At 52.4% G+C, this 21289-nt stretch overlaps 1 protein-coding gene across 2 annotated transcripts in view; it reads right to left on the reverse strand.

The window, feature by feature from the left end:
- MMD2 (monocyte to macrophage differentiation associated 2) overlaps positions 1-19931 on the reverse strand; it is a gene marked incomplete at both ends in the record, with an annotated part of 48781 nt that extends 28850 nt beyond the window's left edge. The window contains one exon of one of the 2 annotated variants that reach the window (XM_082670586.1): positions 19876-19931. In XM_082670586.1, coding sequence (XP_082526712.1) covers positions 19876-19922 — 47 coding nt within the window. The remainder of the gene's footprint in view (positions 1-19875) is intronic. The other variant, XM_082670585.1, reaches the window with a different exon arrangement.
- Between the last annotated feature and the right edge of the window lie 1358 nt (positions 19932-21289).

Genomic DNA, 21289 nt, shown 5'->3' on the forward strand with positions numbered 1-21289 from the left:
AAAGCCAGGACAGTGGTTACCCTTGGAAGCGGGGAGGCAGTGACCAGGGGGCGTGACGGGGTTCCTGGCAACTTGCGACACTGAGTGATTTGCTGTGGGTGCTGGTGCCAGGAGTGTGTTCGGTTTCCCAGCCATAACGGAAAGGCACACACTTTCCTGTAATTACACTTAGATAAAAGGCGAAAAGATGGAGTAGCCCCAGGCCCCTACCAGCCAGGTCTGGGAGGGGTCTGTAAAAGGTGTGCTTCCGACACCCCCCCCCGGGGCCCCTATGGGCAGCCCCAGGCACGGCCCAAGCTCGCTGACCACCTGCCCTGTCCCCACCACCTGGGCCTCCCTCCAAGCCGAGTGCACCCCAGATGCTCCTCTGCCGTCCTGCTCCCCGGCTTGCAGTCCGGAGCAGCCAGGCCAGGCTCAGAGCTTCTGCAATTTCTCCCTCCCCTTCTGGCCTGGGCCAGCCTGGGGTGCACAGCCCCCAGAGAGAAGCAGGCCCGCTCTCCCAAATGAGCCCAGGCTCAGGAAAACCGCTGCGGCCGACCCTTCCGGGCTGGGCCAGTGCCTGGCAGTGGCAGCCCTGAAGCCCCAGGACAGAGGACTAAAGAGATTTGTCCAGGAGACAAAGCGGGAGTCTGTCCGTCCCACAGAAGCAAGGGCAGCCCAGGGCAGAGCTGGCCCCGGGCCCTCTGAGCCTCTTCCTTTCTCCAGCTTGGTCCCGGGCTACTTCTTTGTGTCCATTCATGAATTCACAGCTCCTCCTGGACGGCAGACAGCATCTTGGCTCCGTCTTTGGGAAACAGAGTCGGAGAGAAACAGTCCATGGGCTGGGGCCAGCTCAGAATTGTGGTGAGATCAAAATCCCAGAGGGGAGACAGGAGGGGAACAGGAGGGGAAGCCAAGGAAGGAGGGGAAAGGGCCAGGGTCTCTGGCAGGTCGGGAGCAGAGAACACGTGGCATTCCACGTGAATGGCGCCCCCTGGGGGTGCGTGCCTGGTGGTACTGACCCAACACAGCTGGGGCCAGACACCCTTAGCCCTGCACCCTCCCCAGGGCTCCCTGGGGAATCTCTTCCCCTCTGGCATAATGAGGGTCCACGCCTCTGAAGCAGGGGCCACCCCATCCTGCCTGCCTCACCAGGAAGCTTCCAGAAGATAACAAGATGAGGAGATGCCATGGGAACCCAGAAGCCCAGGGTGGGCCTCCATCTCCACAATCTTTGTAACCAGGGGCTGATGCAAGCCCGGTGGTCGACCCACTGCCTCCGTGCTGTGAATGCCCATCCCCCTCCCCGGCGTGCAGACCCCAAGCCCGAGAGCTCTGACCTGGGGGATCTGTGCTGCAGCTGCAGGAGCCTGGGAGCTAGCGCTCCGAGAAATCAGCCTCCACCAGTGACGCGGGGGGAGCTGACGGATGCCCCGCTCCCCTGCCCTCAGCGGAGACGACTCCAAGCCACGTCCCCCCGTGTCTCCCAAGCAGAACTAATTAAGCTCCGAGTGCCTACAGTGCAACCGCTTCTTACAAACCCTTTAGCGGCTGCGTGCCCTGCCCTGTGCTCACTTCCGCACTCCCCTATTGCCGTATCTTGGGGTCAGCTCCCAGATACACCCCTTGTCCCTGCATCCTCGTCCCCGGGTCTGATTCTGGGGAAACCCACACGAAGGTAGATTCTCGGCAGCTACGAGTAAAACCCCGAAGGTACCAGCCACAAGCGCTCTGGGCAAGAAACAATATTGCCTCTGAACGATCCCAGTCCCAGCTGAGGCCGCTGCTGACCCCAGGAGGCTCATCTGCACAGCACTTCACAGTTTGCAAGGCTCACGCACACCCGCCGGCTTCCACCGCCTCTGAAAGGGACGGGCCACTGTCCCGTCCACCCACGACCCCCTAAACCAGGGGGATTTAGGGGATCTGCAGCTTTCCCCTCCCTGAGGCCAGGATGGGGTTACAACCACCTTCCTCATCCCACAGGGGCCACACCCGGAACACGCCTTCTAGGAGACACGCCCCGAACCCGAATCCATCAGGAGGAACTTTAAGAAACTCAGCAAATACCTCCCCCTACCCACCCCCACCGCTCCCAAGGGACCTTCAGCCCTTGGCTCGCCGTACGGAGCCCAAAGCAGCTCTAACTCCAGAGACGAGGGCGACCACGCGCCAACAGATGAGCCGTTCCCTCCGCCCGCCGGCACGACAGGGCACGCTGCGATGGCGGATCCTCTCACGGGAAATCATTCTCTCCACGCCAGTACTATTCCCCGTGAAAGGAGGGGCCGCTCGAGGGCTCGTGGAACGTGCAAGAGGCCTGGGAACGTCCCATCCCCGCCGACACAGCGCCACACACAGCCTGGCACAGCCCAGCCCTGCCCGTGGCCGAGCGTCCAGGGTACCATCACAGGGCAGGTTTGAGCCCAATTCCCAAGCAGCGGGCCCTGGGGTCCCCCAGAGCTGGGCTCCAGCCCAACTCCACCTCCCGTGACCCGGACTCCCGTGAGCAGGCAGCAAGGCAGCTGCCTTCAGGTAGAAACAGATTCCCCCCGAGATGCACACGTTTCTGGAGCAGAATGCACGCAGGTGCACGCACACGCACCCACACGCTCATACGTTGCGCACACAACCCTGAAATACCGTCCGCACATGCTAAGAATGCCTCCACTACGAGCAGGGACTGACCCATTCCTTCCCCCAAGGCCTTTCTTTGTAAGAAATGAACCCCCTGGTTTTGTCTTAGATAATAATGAAGATCCCACCACTTTGGTCCACCAAGTGCAGAGGTGCTTGGGGGGGACGATCTCTTTCCTTAAGAGCGGCTCCTGAAAATCACAAAACTATAACCACTAATGAAATCATTGATTCAGACAAGGGTAACCAACGGATGCGGAGAAGGCTGGTGAGAGGCTGCTGAGCGACAGGGTGGTCAAATCCGGGGAACCCAGCATCACTTTCTTGGCCCCAAGATCAACCTCAGCATCACCAGAAATGGGACAGTCAGATGTCTCCTGCCTCCTGGGGAGATGCAGTGCGAGGTTTCTTGCCTCTCTTGCCAAGGTCGTCACCCCGAGTGTGACAAGGCTCTGCAGCTGTGCAGGGTACCCTGGCAGTCACCGGCCATACGCGGCTAAGTCAATGGAAACTCACTAAAACTAAATAAAATGCACAATTCAGTTCCTCAGCCACGCCAGCCACATAGCAAGCGCTCGACAGCGCTAGGAAGTTTTGCCCATGTCGTCAGGTGTGATGGGGTCTGGTGGTTACGGAAGAATTAATCCTCACCAGTTAGAGACGTGGACTGACACATCATCTGGGATTTGTCTTCAACTGTCGGCAGAGAAAAAGCAAAGAGAGGAAGCAAGTGTGGCAAAACGGTCATAAATGTTAATTAGAAATTGTTAGTCATTGTTAGGCTATGAGGTTATTACATTATACTAGTCTCTCTACTTTTTGAATGGAAGTTTTCATAATGGGAGGAATGCAATATTTGCATGATCTCAAAACACTCCCCTTCCCGCAATGCTCTTCATCACCAAAAGGAATGGTAACTTTACAGAGAGCAACGTGGTGGATACCAACTGAACCAAGGGTCAAGGTTAAAACACCACAGTGACAGGACGGTCATCCTGCTGCCGGCAAGCGGCCACTGAAACAGTGATACGGCAACCGGTAAAGTCTGCAGGACACTTATTAAGTAAGACTGCATCAATGCTAACGTTCCTTTATATTTTTGTTTCCTCTTACACTGAATAAATGACCTGCTTATGTCACCATTTTCTTTTTTTTAATTAATTAATTTATTTATCTATTTCTGGCTGCTTGGGTCTTCGTTGCTGTGCGCGGGCTTTCTCTAGCTGCGGAGAGCAGGGGCTACTCTTTATTGTGGTGCGCAGGCCTCTCATTGCTGTGGCTTCTCTTGTTGCAGAGCACGAGCTCTAGGCGCACGGGCTCAGTAGCTGTGGGTCGTGGGCTCTAGAGCGCAGACTCAGCAGTTGTGGCGCATGGGCTTAGCTGCTCCGTGGCATGTGGGATCTTCCTGGACCAGGGCTCGAACCCGTGTCTCCTGCATGGCCAGGAGGATTCCTAACCACTGAGCCACCAGGGAAGTCCCAAGCCCACCATTTTCAACTAGCTTTTATTTTTCATAAATTTTCTAATTGTGGTAAAATACTCATAACATAAAATTTACCATTTTAACCATTTTTAAGGGTGTCTTTTTGTGGCATTAAGCACATTCACGCTGCTGTGCAAACATCACCACATTCCATCTCCAGAACCTTTCCATCTCCCCCAGCTGAGGCTCTGTCCCCATTAAACTCTGACTCCCCAGCCCCCTCCCCCAGACCCTGCCATCCGCCTCCATGAAATTGACTCCAGGGACCTCATGTAAATGGAATGACACAAGGTTTGTCCTTTTGTTTGTTAGCTTATTAGCAGAAGGCAGTAATAGCATTTTCTTTGTTATGCTCACTAGCGTAACGTCCTCAAGGTTCATTCATGTTACAGCCTGTATCAGAATGCCCTTCCCGAGACCTCCCTGGTGGCGCAGCGGTTAAGAATCCGCCTGCCCATGCAGGGGACACAGGTTCGAGCCCTGGTCCGGGAAGATCCCACATGCCGCGGAGCAACTAAGCCCGTGCGCCACAGTTACTGAGCTGGCGTGCCACAACTACTGAGCCCACGTGCCACAACTACTGAAGCCCGTGCACCTAGAGCCCGTGCTCCGCAACAAGAGAAGCCACCGCAATGAGAAGCCCGCGCACCGCAACGAAGAGCAGCCCCCGCTCACCACTAGAGAAAGCCCGTGCGCAGCAACGAAGACCCAATGCAGCCAAAAATAAAATAAATAAGTAAATGTTAAAAGGAAAGAATGCCCTTCCTTTTTAAGGTTAGATTTCATTTTTTAACCTCATTCCATAAGCGAGTACCCTGGGACTGAGGAAATACGCACTCAAGGCTTTGGGGTAAAGGGGCATATGGGCGAGCAACCCGCCTGTAGCCAGGAAATGAGATGAGCAGCCCTCCCCAGTAAGCTCCGGCAGCCCAGTCCCTTGGGAATCCCAGGAAGCTCCCCACTTTCATCGCCACAGCAGTCTCTGAAGTAGCCTCCCTCCCTTGAATTCTTCCCCTTCCGGAACCCAAGTCATGACACTCTCAGCATAAATCAGCCTCAACGGTGCCATGGAGCCCACTGGAGAAAGGCCAGCTGCTGGGCGCACCCCAGGGTCTTGGGGACCAGAGCTGGCAGCCTCCCCACCCCATGGCCTGAGGGCCAGCCTCACCAACTCTCCCCTGGTGTCCCTGAACCTTCCCCTCCATGCTCTGCCCTCTTCCAGGAATGGCCTCCCCCTCCATCACCTCCTCTGCCTCCCTGGAGAACTATTCATCCTGAAGGGTCCACCCAAATGCCCCAACCTCTCTGCAGCCTCTCCTGCCCTACGGTGGGTGCGGGTGGCTTCTGCCTGTCTAGCATCTATCCCTCATGCAGTCAATGGCCCCACTTCCGTCTGGGGCCGTCCCTTCCCCGCTAGCACTCCATCAGGCTCAGGTGGAGCTGCACCCCACCTCGACCCCAAGTCATGCCTGACTCCTCGTCTCCAAGCTCCAAAAGAGAGGCTGTGACCTAGCTCTGGCATAGCCTTTCCCCCGACCTCAGCAGCAGGTCCGAGAATGGGCATGAGATCCAAGCCAGGACAAGAACACTCGACTCCAGGGCCATGGTGATTCCGAAGGATTCCGCAGGAAACCCTCCATTTGTAAGCACTGTGGGCGGTGCAGAGAATGGAGCCACCAGAGGAAACAGAGCCCAGAGATGGAGAGAGGCAGCCTGGTCGTCTTTGAGACCCTGGATCCAGCTGTACCTGAACGCACATGCTTTTCACTTCTGAGTACCAACCTTTTTTCTCTTCTTTTCACTCCCCCACTGCCCCTTCCTCCTCTTTCTCCTTCTCTCTCTTTGCTTTAAGCCAGTTCAAACTGAGGCTTCGTTACTTATAACTGAAAGTGTCAATGTCACCCTCAAACCCTTTCTTACCCAGGCATTCAAGCAGAAACCATACTGACATTTCCAGCATATTTATCAATATCTCAATTATGCACTTGTTCACATATTATTAGCAGACCGAGTCCTCCCCTAAACGATGAGCTTCTGGAGGGGAGGGGGTAAGCTTTGCATAGGACTCATTTTGGTGCCCCAGCCCTGGCTCTCAACAAGGTTGTTGTTGGTTTATTAATTTATTAATTTATTAATTTATTCATTTTTGGCTGCATTGGGTCTTCATTGCCGCATGCGGGCTTTCTCTAGCTGCGGTGAGCGGGGGCTACCCTTCGTTGCAGTGTGCAGCCTTCTCATTGCGGTGGCTTCTCTTGTTGCAAAGCACGGGCTCTAGGCACACGGGCTTCAGTAGTTGTGGCACACAGGCTCAGCAGTTGTGGCTCGCGGGCTCTAGAGCGCAGGCTCAGTAGTTGTGTCACACGGGCTTAGTTGCTCCACAGCAAGTGGGATATTCCCGGACCAGGGCTCGAACCTGCTTCCCCTGTATTTGCAGGTGGATTCTTAACCACTGCACCACCAGGGAAGTCCCTCACCAAGGTTTCTGAATGAATCAGTGAACCACCTAACCAACTGTGGGTGCCCAACCAGTGGACAAGTCAGGCATGCCCACCACATGCCAGACCACGCTGGCCCCTCAGGGGACACAGGGTGTCTGAACAGCCCCCAGCCCACGCCTGCTCCAAGCAGCTTGCAGTCTGGCTGCGGAAGGGCGATCAATGACACGGGGCCTGCCGGACTCTCCCCTGCTTGAGACGGGGACTTAGGACAAACCCGGGGGGGGGGGCGCTGTGTCTGGATGAATCTGAAGGTGCGTGCCTGCACTGCTGCGGGCGTGGGGTCTCTGGACAATTGCCACTTCCTAAGTCTCCCTGCACATCTGTCAGCTTAGGTTTACAGTCCAGGCACGGGGCAATGAACTGAGATCTGCTGGTGCTGAAAGGACAGCTCCCCTGGGAGCCCAGCACAGCTGCTGGCACCCCAGTCCCGCGGCACCAAGCTGTCATGTAATCGGCACCCACCGTGTGCCAGTTCACGTGCATTTCCTCCAAACTGTCCTGTGAGGGAAGCATCATCATCCCCGTGTCACCCGACCCTGCCCCTCACACCCCCTCCTGGCCGCGTCACCACCTGGAATTCTAGCATACGGTTATCTGTCTGTTGTCTGTTTCTCACACCAGAATGTGAGCTCCACGAGGACAGGGTCAGCCCTGTATCCCCAGCACCGGGGACAGCGCCCAGCGCACCACAGCACGCGGCAATTATTGCTTAATCAACGAACAAATGAAACAGATTTCCATGCGGTGCAGCCAGGTGTCCACGGCAAGGGCGGGGCACGTGCTCCTGGCTGGCCTCACCGTGGCCCAACACCACACTACAGACCCAAGCTCCCTCCCCTCCCTCTCCTGCCCCACCTCCAACTACAGACCTCCACCCAAGCGGTAATTATTAAAATCGGGGCCACACAAGGCCCAGGGCTCCTGCTCCCTTCAAGCCCCCTCTTGGCCTCCAGTACTTCCGCCTTCTGGTTGGTGAGATCCGCCCACATGGCAGGGTCGTGGCGACTTCCAGACAGCCCCAGCCCAGATGCCCTTGTGCCCTTGGTGACTCCTTCAGCTGGACATTTGCGGAGGAGGGGGAACTTCATCATCGGGTGGAAGATGGGAGCTCAAGGGCAGACCACACCCCGCAGGTCTGACCTTCACCATCTGGCAGCTCCTGCTTCCCTAAAAAGCAGGACTGAAGGTGCAGGGACCTGGTCCCAAGACGAGACTTTCTCTTAGTGTAACCCTAATGACTCTGCTTCACTCAGAGTTATTCACTGTCCATTCTGCGGCCAGAGGGACACACCCCACACCCTGACACGTGTATGCACCTGGGCCACCCCTCCTGCAGCAATGGAGGACCTGAGTCCCAGGGAAGCTAAGTGACCAGCCCAAGGGTGCCCGGTGGGTGAGTGAAGGGACCAAGACGAACGGTACACCGTCAGAACACTCAGTCCACGCTGGGCTCTGGGCCAAGCACTTGCCATGCTCGGCATTTAGTTCTCCAACTCTCTGATGAGGGTCAATTATTTTGTCCGTTTTACAGATGAGGAAACGGAAGCTCAGAGACTCAATCAACCCTGTGAGATTAGTACTACTATTATTTCCCGTCTTTCAGAAGAGGAAGCCAAGGCACAGAGAGGCCATGTAACATGCCCGAGATCACACAGCCATTAGGGGGAGGGGCCCCGAGGCAGACCCAGGCGGTCCGACAACAGAAGTCACCTGTGGTGAAATTCCACTTTCCAATTCTCAAGTACGTAAGTCCCCTACACACGAACCTTCAAGTTGCGAACTTCCAAAGATGCGAATGTGCTACTACCCAGACATCACTGGATCGTGTTTTCAAGGGGGTAGATAGCATTGAATCCAGCAAGGAACCAGAACCTGTGCCACCAACGTCAGGCGAGAGTGACATTGCAGCTCGCCCTCCGTCTCCTACTGCTGACGACCCTTCAGCTCTGCCATCTCCCACCTCCTCTCCCCACTCCAGTCAGTACCTCTTCTTGCCTGTTCCCTCGATGCCAGCCCCTGTGTGCCAGCTGTTGTGCTGCGCTGCTGTACTTGCCAAGGTACTGTACTGTAAGATTTAAAATGTTCTCTTGGGACTTTCCTGGTGGCGCCGTGGATAAGACTCCATGCTCCCAATGCAGGGGGCCTGGGTTCGATCCCTGCTCAGGAAACGAGATCCCACACGCATGCCGCAACTAAGAATCTCCATGCCACAACTAAGGAGCCCGCCTGCTGCAACTAAGACCCAGCACAACCAAATAAATAAATATTTGTAAAAGTTTTCTTTATTTGTTGTGTTTCTTTTTTATGTACTATTTGTGTGAAAAGTATTATAAACCTATTACAGTACGGTACTATGTAGCCGATTGTTAGTTGGGTACCTAGGCTAACTTTGTTGGACTTATGAACAAATTGGACTTACAAACACACTCTCGGGGCGGGACTCATTCTTCTGTAGGGGACTTACTGTATTTACTATGTGCCATCCACTCCCAGGTAACGTGGAGAGGACATACCTGCTCTCTCCACTGCCCCGGGTTCGTGGGGAGACAGCCAAGGGAGCAATTCAAATGTGGGGCAAGATGGAGACAGCAAGCAACAGAGGTGAAGGAACTGAGGTTATGAGAAGGCAGAAACTAGGAGGCAAAGGAAACCAACAGAGACAAGGGTGAGGAAAGGAAAGGTGATGGTGAACGCGGAGAATAGGGTAAACACCCAGAGAGGCACTGAGGCATCTATGGGGGCACCTGGCCTCCGGCTCCGGCTCCCTTGGAGCCCTAAACGCACTAAACTCTGTAACAAGCTCAGGTGCCCTGCTGTTTAAGAAACGACTTCACTTAGTCACGGTGAGCACTGTCCACACTCACACTTTCTGTGAGCTGAGCCAGCACTCCGTGGTCAACTCCAGTGGCCCTTCCACTCATCTGGCTACGGATCCCCGGGGCTGCCAGGGAGGGGTGTGAAGAGGTCTGGACCTCAGCCTGGGAGCTCTGACAGCACGGGGATCCTTGCAGGGAGGGCTGGGTTCCCTGCAGGGAGGAATCGGCAAAAACTCAGACTGTAGGTCAGACAGATCTGAGTTTAGAGCTAGCTGTCCCTCTCACCTGCCATCAGACCAGCCTCCCTGTCAGCCTCATCTGTACCATGGGGCCAATAACACTTATCTGGCAGGGTACAGAATGGATTAGAATCAATGCACACGGCAACTAGCGCAAAGCCTGGAACATACAAAATGCTCAGGAAATGGTGTATGTCATTATTGTGGTGGCAATTAACAAGAAAAAATTAGTGGCAGAGAAGCAGTCTGAGACACTGACAGTTAGTCCGCCCAAATCTCGATCCACACTTCTTATTGCACCTACCTGGCCGTGTTCTTGATTTGCTTCTCTGTTGGCCAGGAGTCCCGGGTTGAGGCATCAGAGGCTCCCTCTGCTCAATGGGAAGAGTGATTTTGAATCCCATGATCGATTAGTGATGTCTGCCCTGGGTACAAGGGAAGGCTGACAGTAGGTGTGCTATGTATCCTACCCTAATAATCCTATTAATGTTCAGGCAGTACTACCCTTAAACAAGAGGGACTCTGTCCCTAAGCCTGTGCCGTTAGATCCATTACTTCTCCAACTTTCACGCACACATGAATCACTGAAGGATCTTATGAAAATAAATATCCTGATTCCATAGGTCTGGGGTGGAGCCCAAGATTCTGCATTTCTAACAAGTGCTAGCTGATGCCAATGCTATAGATCTGTGGAGCACGTGTGGATCAGGGTTTAGAGGTCCTGCTCTCACAAACTCAGACTAACTTGTTAGGGAGACTTTGAGCACCTTGGTCACAGGGGATCCAGCACTCATCGCTGGCAGTGTGAGCTGTCATCCTGGACGTTCACTTTGTGAATAACACGGGCAGGACCAGTACTGCTTCACATCTCCTGTCCTGTGTCCTTGGAACAAAAGGTGGGTGCAAATCTATACAATGGAACATCACTCAGCCTTAAAAAGGAAGGTACTACAATGAGGTATCACCTCACACCGGTCAGAACGGCCACCATTAAAAAGTCTACAAATAACAGACGCTGGAGAGGACACGGAAAAAAGAGAACCCTCCTACACTGTGGGTGGGAATTTAAGTTGGCGCAGCCACCATGGAAAACAGTATGGAGGTTCCTCAAAAAAAGGAAAAATACAGTTACCATATGATCCAGCAGTCCCACCCCTTGGCATATCTGGACAAAACTATAATTCAAAGAGATACATGCATCCCTATGTTCACAGCAGCACTATTTACAATAGCCAAGACATGGAAACAACCTAAATGTCCATCGACAGATGAATGGATAAAGATGTGGCATATATATACAATGGAATATTACTCAGTCATTAAAAAGAATGAAATAATGCCATTTGCAGCAACACGGAGGGACCTACAGATTATCATACTAAGTGAAGTAACAGAAAAGAAAGAGAAAGACCCTATCATTTACCATATGATATCACTCATATGTGGAATCTAAAATATGACACAAGTGAATGTATCTACAAAACAGAAACAGACTCACAGACATAAAGAACAGACTTGTGGTTGCCAAGGGGGAGAGTGGGTGGGGGAGGGATGGCTTGGGAATTTGAGATTAGCAGATGCAAACTATTACATATAAAATGGATAAACAACAAGGTCCTACTGTATAGCACATGGAACTATATTCAACGTCCTGTGATAAACTATAACGGAAAAGAATGTGTATATATATATATATGTATAACTGAATCACTTTGCTGTACAGCAGAAATTAACACAACATTGTAAATCAACAATACTTCAATAAAATTAATTTTTTTTAAAAGAGGAAGAAAATTCTGACACTTGCTCCAACATGGATGAACCTTATGCTGAGTGAAAGGAGCCAGACGTAAAAAGGACAAGTATTGTAGGATTCCACTCACACGAGGTCCCTAGAGCAATCATATCCATAGGGACAGAAAGTAGAAGGGTGTGGGTCAAGGGCTGGAGGAGGGGGACGGCGGAGTTAGTGTTTAACGGGGACAGAGTCTCGGTTTGTGAAGATGAAAAACTCTGGGAGATGGATGGTGGTGCCGGCTGCACAGCAAGGTGAATGTACTCAATGCCGCCGAAGTGTACACTGAAAACTGGTCAAAATAGTACATTTTACATTGGGCATATTTTACCGTAATTTTTAAAAAACTGACTGCATCCAAATGCTGTGAAGGTTTGTGGGTGATGCCACTGCTGGCATTGGCAGCCAGAAAGATGTGAGCAGCAGGCAGGCTTGGGTAAGAGAGAAGACAAACCACAGTCACGCTCCCCGTCCGTGGGTTACACATCCCAGGGATTCAACCAGCCGGGGATGGAAACTACTACGCGATCCGCGGCTGATTGAATCCGTGGATGGTTGAATCCACGAATGCAGAACCCGCGAATACGGAGGAACACCCGCAAGAGATCTGAGCATCCGCGGACACGCCAGCATTCGCGGGAGTCCTGGAACTAAATCGCTCCCTTATCCCCGCTCCCCGCCCCGGCGGGTACGGAGGGACGACTGCCATTCATCCGCGAAAGCCTTACTCTGAAGACAGCATGAACGCCATAGGCTGATGCCCAAGAAAGAGTCACAGCCCAGTAACCTCAAGCATCCATTCGTTTCTCTTCCTGTTTCATTTCCAGGTTTCAAAGACACTCATGAATTGCCTTGGAATTCCCAGTACGGGCACATGGCAGCTGAGAAGCATGTGAAACATTAATGAATTCATATCACTCCTGAACTTGTATATGTGCAGGACTAGAGGTAACTTGCATTAGACATAACTCCTGTTCTTTTCTTTTTAATTGAAGTACAGTATAGTTGACTTACAATGTGTGCCAGTCTCTGCTGTACAGCAAAGTGACTCAGTTTTACACATACAGACATTCTTTTTTCAAAATCCTTTTCCATTATGGTTTAGCCCAGGACACGGGATATAGCTCCCTGCACTATACAGTAGGACCTTGCTGTTCACCCATTCTAAATGTTGATAGTTTGCATCTACCAACCCCGAACTCTCAGTCCACCCCTCTCCCTCCCCCCAACCCTTTGGCAGTCATAAGCCTGCTCTCTACCTATGCTTTTTTTTTTCCTACCTATTCTTTATGTTGGCAATGAGGTGGACACTGAACTCCAGATGTGAGCAGTTTCATTTCCATATGATAGGTTTCAATCACATTTTCAAAAAACATCAAATAAAATATTTCAGCTTTACTTAAATACTGTTTGACTTTAAAATGTTACACTTATTCATCTTAATCTGTATTTTGCCTTTTCAATTTAATAGAAGTTTTTGAATATTTTAGAATTAAACATCATTTAACTTTTCTCAGTTTCTGACATTTGCTTTAATTTACATTTGTGGGGTTTTTTAAATTACATTTTTCATTTGAATCCCTTACACTAGTGCTCTTCCAGAGAAATTTCTGCAATGATGGAAACGTTAAATGTCTGTGTTGTCCCATACAGCAGCGCTGGCCACATGTGACTATAGAGAACTTGAAATGTGGCTGGTGTGACTGAGGAACTAGATTTTTAATTTTATTTTAATAAATTTAGGTTTACTTTTTTTTTTTTTGGCCGCATGGCATATGGGCCCTTAGTTCCCCGTCCAGGGATCAAACCCATGCCCCCTGCATTGGGAGCACAGAGTCTTAACCACTGGACCTCCAGGGAAGGTCCAAGATTTACTTTAAATAGCCACAGGTGGCAAGGGCTACAGTTCCCGACAGAACGCCTTTAGATGATTACTGTTAACAGAACCCAAATATAAGTGAAAATCTTGACTATAGATAATGATTTTGCTGCAGTGAAATCAATCAAATAAATCATATGACATACATAATAATTAATAAACTATGTCTTTATTACTCATCCAAGCAAGGCTGCCCAGCAACGAATGCCAAAGACGCGTGTAAAAATTAACTACACTCAGCTGCCTTTCTATTTATTTATTTATTTTTTTGGCCTCGCCACTCGGCATGTGGGATCTTAGCTCCCCGACCAGGAATCGAACCCGTGCCCCCTGCAGCAGAAGCGTGGAGTCTTAACCACTGGACCGCCAGGGAAGCCCCCTCAATTGTCTTTGATGCCAGCCAGTCTTCAATCAGATGACGGCCACCGTTTTACAGAGGGCTCAATGTTGTCACCACAGAAGTATAGTTGTCGGAAGGAGGACAGAACCCATTTTGTTGAGAAGCTTGTTAGCTTGGTTGTTTTACTTGAAATAACCAGACATACGGCAGGTGGGCTTCCGCGGGGACATTGCTCTGGCCCGACTGCGTTTGGGGCGGGGCTGTCAGTGAATGAACAAAGGTGGCCGGCGCACAGACAGTGTGTTCTCAGAGCCCTTCCAGTCCCGGCGAGGGTGCAGGCAGCAGGGAGGGCTCGGAATTCTAATCCCCGCGTCCAGTGGGGAGTAGAGACTCGGCGTGTGAGACACGTGCCCTGCAGCTGCGGGTGATGATGATGATTATTCCCCAGGGTCGTGTTGGGGGGGGGGGATGCAGACAAGCAGGGCCCAGACAAACCCAGGTGTGAATCCTACCAACTGCTCTACGGCCTCGGGCGAACCAAACAGGACTAGAAACTGCCGCTACTCCCAGGACGGCCAAGGATCAGAGGAGACGATGTACAGGAAGTGTGGGTCATCTATCTCCCCCTCCTCCATGAAGCCCTGGGCCGACCGTGCCCCAGGCAGCCCGGCAAGGCAGAAGCACCCCTGAGCCCCTTCTCCAGCCAGGCAGACACCTGCTGACGTCGGAGAAAGCCCTGCCAGGGTGGAAGGGTTCCTCCGACAGCCCCGTGGATGTTGAGAAACTTGCTTGTTACAAACTGCCTCGAGTCCTCTCTGGAAAGAGACAGACTGGATAACAATAACAACGACATAAACAGCCACCGCTCTGGAGCACCGGCTGTAGACCAAGGACCTCGCCAGAAGCTTCACATACCTCATCTTCATCACCTCAAGAAGCACAAACGTTTACGAAGCCCGTGACCTTCAGAATTTCAGAGTCCCGGCTGGTGCAGGACTGGTCCTAAGTGGCTGTGAAGGGACCTCAGATAGAAGGACGGGGACTAAACCTACAGAAGGCCTCCCAGGGCCACTGCCACCATCCCACCTGTGAACCTCACTTACAAGGAGGAAAGCAAGGCTCAGGGGAAAAGTCCCCTGCACAAGAGAAGACGACAAAGAGGAGGGTGGAATCACAGCACAGGCTCCTGGCTCCTTCTGTGTTTCCCAAGGACCCCGCCATGGAAGGAGTGGGACCCGATCTTTTTTTTTTTTTTTTTTTGCGGTACACGGGCTCCGGACGCGCAGGCTCAGCGGCCATGGCTCACGGGCCCAGCCGCTCCGCGGGACGTGGGATCCTCCCGGACCGGGGCACGAACCCGCGCCCCCTGCATCGGCAGGCGGACTCTCAACCACTTGCGCCACCAGAGAAGCCCAAGGGGCCCGATCTTTGGCCTTAGGAGCAACTCCAAACACCACGGCAGGAACTGCGCTGGGGGGGCAGGGCAGGTCCCCAACCAAGTCATTATAGTCTGGGCCGTCGGTGAGCCTCGGCACCAGGCCAACACCCAGAACTGACAATGGATCAGGTATGTGCTGCAGAGATGCTCCTGCAGCGTGTGCACAGAAGCGGAATCCAGAAAGCAACCTGAGTGTCCAAAAGTGGGAAATAATAAAATAAAGCAGGGTGTGATGACGACATGGAATATTAAGCAAAAGCCCCCCTTAGGCTGAGGTTGCAAAGCAATTATGAAAGACAAAGGAGACGGGATTACGGCAGGTCAACTTTCAAAAATTAGAATACAATGCTAGCTATAGAGTACCTACAGAAAAAGCCTGGAAGAAAAGTCAACACATCTAACAGTGATGATCTCCAGACCATGGGATCAAAGGTCTGCTGCTTTCGTCTTTACACCTACTTCCCATAATTGAAAAACTTTTCTCCAAGGAGCATGTGTTACATTTATAACCATAATGTTAGTTTACAGTGGCCCACGTTTAAGGTCACATTGCATTAAGCGAAAGAGGGTACCTATGTCTTCGGAGGTCAATTCGCTCATCCTAAGTCACACAGCCAGTATTACGCAACAGATTTTGATTGGTAACTGCTCAGGTGCCGTTCTGGACATGGAAGCAGCAGGGGGCACAGACAGACAGGTGGACTACACTTCCCAGCTTCCTTGCAGTGAGGTGGAGCCACGTGGGGCTCACCCAGGAAACGTGAGACCTCGCTGCCTTCTAGGACACGCGGAACCCAGTTTATTTTTCTTCTCAAGTTAAGAATTACAAGGACCCACAAGCCCCCGGTGTATCTTTCCCTCCCTCCCTTACAGGTAGCCACTAACCTGATTTTGGAATCATCGTCGTCTCACTTTTCACGTACTTTTCTCTGCACTCCTAAACGACACAGTTTACTGGGATTTGAGTGTTACATGATTGGAGTCATGCTTTCTTCCGTGTTTTGCTACTGTGCAAACACGTCTGTGAGATTCATGCACACGTTGCCTGGGACTGGACTTGTTTTCCTTGCAGGATTACTGCTCCATTGCATGGGTACATACGGTTCCATCAACGTGGACCTCTGGGCTGACTCCTGCTCTTCCTTACCTTGAACAGTGCTGCTGAGAAGATCCTGGGCCACCTCCCCCGGCATACATGTGCAGAATTTCTCTAGCACAGACACCCAGAAGAGAGTGGCCGTGTCCAAGTTTACATGGTAATTTCTGTTTTCCAAAGTAGTTATAATAGTATTGTCAGACCTCTTATATACTGAATACAAGAATGGCGTCCCATGGACTCTTATTTCGCATTTCCTCGATCACCAATGCCAGCGAGCAGCTGTTCACATGCTTATGGCTCATCTGTGTCCTCCCTTCCTGAAATGACTCTCTTTTTACATTTTCTATTGGGCTGTCTTTTCCTTATTGCAGTTCTCTATAGATTCTGGATATTATTATTTACTTAATTTTTTTTTTGGCCGTGCCGTGCAGCTTTTGGGATCTTAGCCCCCCAACTAGGGACTGAATCCGTGCCCCCTGCAGTGAAAGCGCTGAGTCCTAACCACTGGACCTCCAGGGAGTTCCCGATTCTGGATATTAATTACTTGTTGGTTAAATATGTTGCAAATGCAAATACGTCCTTCAAGTTCATGGCTTGTCTTCTCCTGTCTTCCTGGCATTTTGTGGTAAATAAAAATTCATAATTTTTAATGTAGTTGAGTTTATCAATCTTTTATGGTTTGAACTTTTTGTGCCTTCAGAAATCTTTACCTAGCATGATAGCCAAAAGATATTGTTTCAAATTTTCAAAAAGTTTTCAATTTTTTTTTAAATTTCACTTGCAAATCTTTAATCCATCTAGAAATGCTTTTTCTGTATGGTGTGAGGTAGGACTCTAGTTTCGTTGTTTCCATCTAGATTATTGTCTCAGTACCATTTATTCAATAGACCATCCTTAACTGGGTTCATCAGCAAGGCAACCTTTGTCAAAAGTCAAATGCCTTTATATACATGAATCTGTTTCTGGCCTCTCTGTTCTGTTCCATTGGTCAGTTTGCCTGGCCCTGAACCAACACTACAGTCTTTAATTCCTAGAGCTTGATGATAAGTATGTTCCTGGATGTAGATAAACCATTCAAGGACTCGAGATTAGAACCTTAAAGATCAGCTGGTACAACCACCCACTGAGAAACAGAGGCTCAGAGACGGAAAGCATCTTTTGCAACGTCACACAGGAGCAGTGTTAAGAGCGGAATGTTTGTGTCCCCCCTCCAAAAAAAAATTCGCATGTTGAAATCTAACCCTCAGTGTGATGACATTTGGAGGTAGAACCCTTGGGCATAATTAGGTCATAAGGGTGAAGCCCTCATGAATGGAATTACTGCCCTTATACGAAGAAGCCAAAGAGCTAGCGCCGTCTCTTTCTGACCTATGAGGATACAAGAAGTCGGCAGTCTGTAACCTGGAAGAGGGCCCTCACCAGAACCCGACCTTGCTGGTACCCTGATCTCAGACCTCCAGCCTCTAGAACGGTGAGAAATACTTTTCTGCTGTGTATAAGGCACCCAGTCTACGGTACTTTGTTACGGCAGCCTGAAAGAACTAAGACCAACACCCATCTCTCACCCTGGAGGACATTCCTGTCCTGTTCAGTATGACAACCACTGACCACATGTGTTTATTGAGCACTTGAAATATAGCTAGTTCAAACTGGGATGGGCTGTGAGTATAAAACACACCAGATTTTAAAGACTTGTGGTTGAAAATAAACTGTAAAATATCTTATGAATAATTTGTTTATATTGATTACATATTGAATATCCTTTGGATATAAAGTGGTAACTAAAATATATTCTCATAATTAATTTCACCTGTTTCTTTTCACCTTCTTATGACAGTGAGATGGGAAATTAGCCACACATTAAACTGAACAGCTATGAGAAAATTTAAAACTACCTCCGTGGCTTGTATGCTATTTCTATTGGACAGGTCTGGGTCATAGTATTAAATTCACTCAATCACAAAGCCTTGATTAAGGACCTAATATGTGGACTGGATGGTAGTAAGGGCCGCAAAAGGAAGAAGGGAACAGAAATAGTTCTAATCAATGCATTCCATTTCCTCACTGGACTCGTCACCTGTAGAAGCGTCATCAGCCCAAGCATGAAAGAAATGGTTCATGGTCCAGCCCTCAGCCCAGCTGGAGAGCTCTATTCCAGTTACAGTGGGAGCAGCACCAGTGTCAAAATCTAGAGATCATTTAGACCAACCCTCCTGTCTAACGGATTAACCAGTAGAGGTCCAGAGAGGTTGAGACGCCTACCCAAGGTCACACAGCAGGTGTGGGACAGAGCTCCTTCCCCGCCTCTGAAGTCTCCAGCCCCGGGTTTCTCCCTTCCCTTCGAGTGAACACTCCACCAACTTACATCTCACACCAGCACACAGGACCCTCGAGAACAATCCTCTGAAAGTCCAAGTTCCCACGCCAGACGAGACCGCCTCGCAGATCTGTGCAGCCAGCCCCTCCCACCTTCCCGCCAAGAGAAACACCACAGGAGTTCCTCCGGGCCTTCCCACCAGCAACCCCTTTCCAGCGGGACTCCCCAACTTCATGAAGGAGACACAACGCCCCCCCACACCAGAGGAAACAGAGATGAGACTGAGAGGGAAAGGACCCAGTCCTGCCTCCCCACTTTCCCGCCCTGAAGCCGAGCTCAGCCCGGCCTCTGGGGTCAAGCTGTGCTCCATCTGACAGCAACTTGTGGAGACTTCATGGGACCAGGGACCCTCAACAATTGCCAGGAGACAATGAGCTGTGTAGGTGTGACAGCAAAAAGGATGCCAACCCAGCTCAACTCACCACCTGCCCACTCCACCCACGGAGGCAGGAGGCCTGGCGGGAGGGTAAGAGCAGGTGAAGGCGGGCTCCCCGGGGCAGGAGGCCGACGCCTAGGGCTGCACACCCAGAGCAGTGGGTCCTCCCGCAAGACTCCTAGGGGCGAAGGGGCAATCCTAGAAAAGGGTTTTCATCCAGCTTCCAGGCAAGCCCACCCCGCCAAAATCTTTGAGGAACTTAATATTCCCTCCCCTCCCCCCAGCCCCTTAATTGGGAATCAAAGCGACAAGACCTTGGCTTCCACTCGGCAATGTGAAATCACTTTAGAAGAAGAAACTGAGGTTCAGGTGGGACCACAGACTTCCCACTATGAAAAAGCCAAGATGTATAGGTCCTGGTCCTGTGCCTCAGTTTCCTTACCCATTCCTCCTGCTTGCTAGGAGGGTGCTCAGGGGTGGTGCGGGGGACAGGGGTGGTCGGGGGTTCGCTGGGGCGGTGCGGGCCAACGCCTTTTATCATTAGCAAAAGCGCCGAATAGCGATTGAGCCCGTGCAAAGTGCTTTGAAGGGATCATCTCACGTAATCCTCGCGGGGACCCCAGGGGTGGGGACTCTCATTATCCCCGCCTTTGAGACCTGGAAGTTGAGGTTCAGAGAGGTGAAGCGACTCGCCCCAGGGCACCACGCTAAGTCGGAGGCGCGGGCAACCCGCGCTCCTCCCGGGTCCAGGGCGCAGAGCCGCGCGCGGAGACTCACAAAGACAACGACGTCTCGTGTCCGGTTTCTTCCGGCCGGGGACAGGGTCCATTTATCACCCTGAATTCTCGGGGCGGCGGGGGGAGCGCGCTGGCGGCGCAGGAAGCCGGACCCGCCGCCCGCGCTCCCCACCCCCGCTCACCTCGCGTACTTCGTCTTCTGGAAATCCAGGAGCCGCGGAGCGAACATCGCGGCGGTTCCATCAGCCTCCAGCCCGGGGCTCCGACCGCGGCAACTTGAAGAGGCCGCGGCGCCGGAGCAGCAGGTCGGCGGCCGCGGGGCGGGGGCGGCCGGGGGCGCGCGGAGCCGAGCTGGAGCCGAGCCCGGAGCCGCCGACGCCAAATCCCGAGCAGCTGGTGGCGGGCGGGGCGGGGGGGCTCCGGGCCAATCGCCTGAGTCCCCGCAGCCCCGGCCCCCTCCCCGCGCGGGGCCGACCCCTCCCAGCCTCGCTGCGGGAAGGGAACCCTGGGGGAGGGGTGGAGGCCTAGGGGGAGCTTCCGAAAGCAGCCCCTTCTTCCTTGTTCCCCCGGCCCCCTCGTCCCGTAGTTTTTCCTGCGAGAAGACTGCCTGTTAGACGGAGCCCCGCTGTCCCCCGCGGCGGGGGCCGGGACGCCAGGGGGGGCGGACCCTGCCCGCGTGCCCGCCCTGCGACCCCTCTCGTGGCCGGCCCCAGAGCGCACCTGTAGCTCACACTCCCCCCTCCGCCCCCGCCTTGCGTCCCTGCGAGGTGCGACGGCCCCAAGAGGATGGCGCAGGCTCTGGGGAACCCCCTAATTCCCAGAGGCTGTGACTCTGGGGACCCTCACGACCCTGAGACAGGGGCACACGCATATGGGCATTTGGTCTCCAGGTACCCAGGATGTGCCCACCACCACCCCAGCCCCCAAACCCTGCCCCTCATCTTTACAAAATTCAGCTTTCTCCTTTAGGGGACCTTGGCCTGGGCGATGGGCTCTGTGAAACCACCTACTGGAAGAGGTGACACCCTGGGGGCTGCTGGAAGGCAGGACGGCCTTTGATGTGGAAAGACAGGTCCCCAGGTAGAAGATCAGGTCCCTCCTTCCCACGCACACACCTCCCCCTCCTTCCCTCTCCTCCCTTCCCTTCCCAAGCCCCAACTCCCTGCTACTTTTTATAACAAGATTTATTTGAGATCCTACTACACAGTCAGAAAATAATCCCACCCACGTCCTCTGCCCCAAGGTAGCTAGAACAAGATGAAGGAGAAAGACAAAAGGACTCCATCAAATTCATTTCTGCACTCCAGATGCTGGGCACACGGTGGGCACACACACCTGAAATTGGTGAGGACCAGAAGGGTTGCAGGTAGATGCGTTCAGAGGCCACTGCAGGGCTGGGGGTGGGATGGTCAAGAGAAGCGATCCAGGGATGCTTAGGAGGTAAAAATCCACCAGACCCTGTTGATGGAGGACTAGAAGTGGGGGGTGACGCCTGGAATTCTGGCTGGCCCTGCTGGGTGGGTACTGGTGTCACCTAGGGAGGGGGGCAGTGACAGGAGTAGGGGAGATCATGAGTCGGGTTTTGGCCAGGTGAGC

Source organism: Grampus griseus (assembly GCF_964374135.1).
Source record: "Grampus griseus genome assembly, chromosome: 14".
In the NCBI taxonomy this organism is placed as follows: Eukaryota; Metazoa; Chordata; class Mammalia; order Artiodactyla; family Delphinidae; genus Grampus; species Grampus griseus.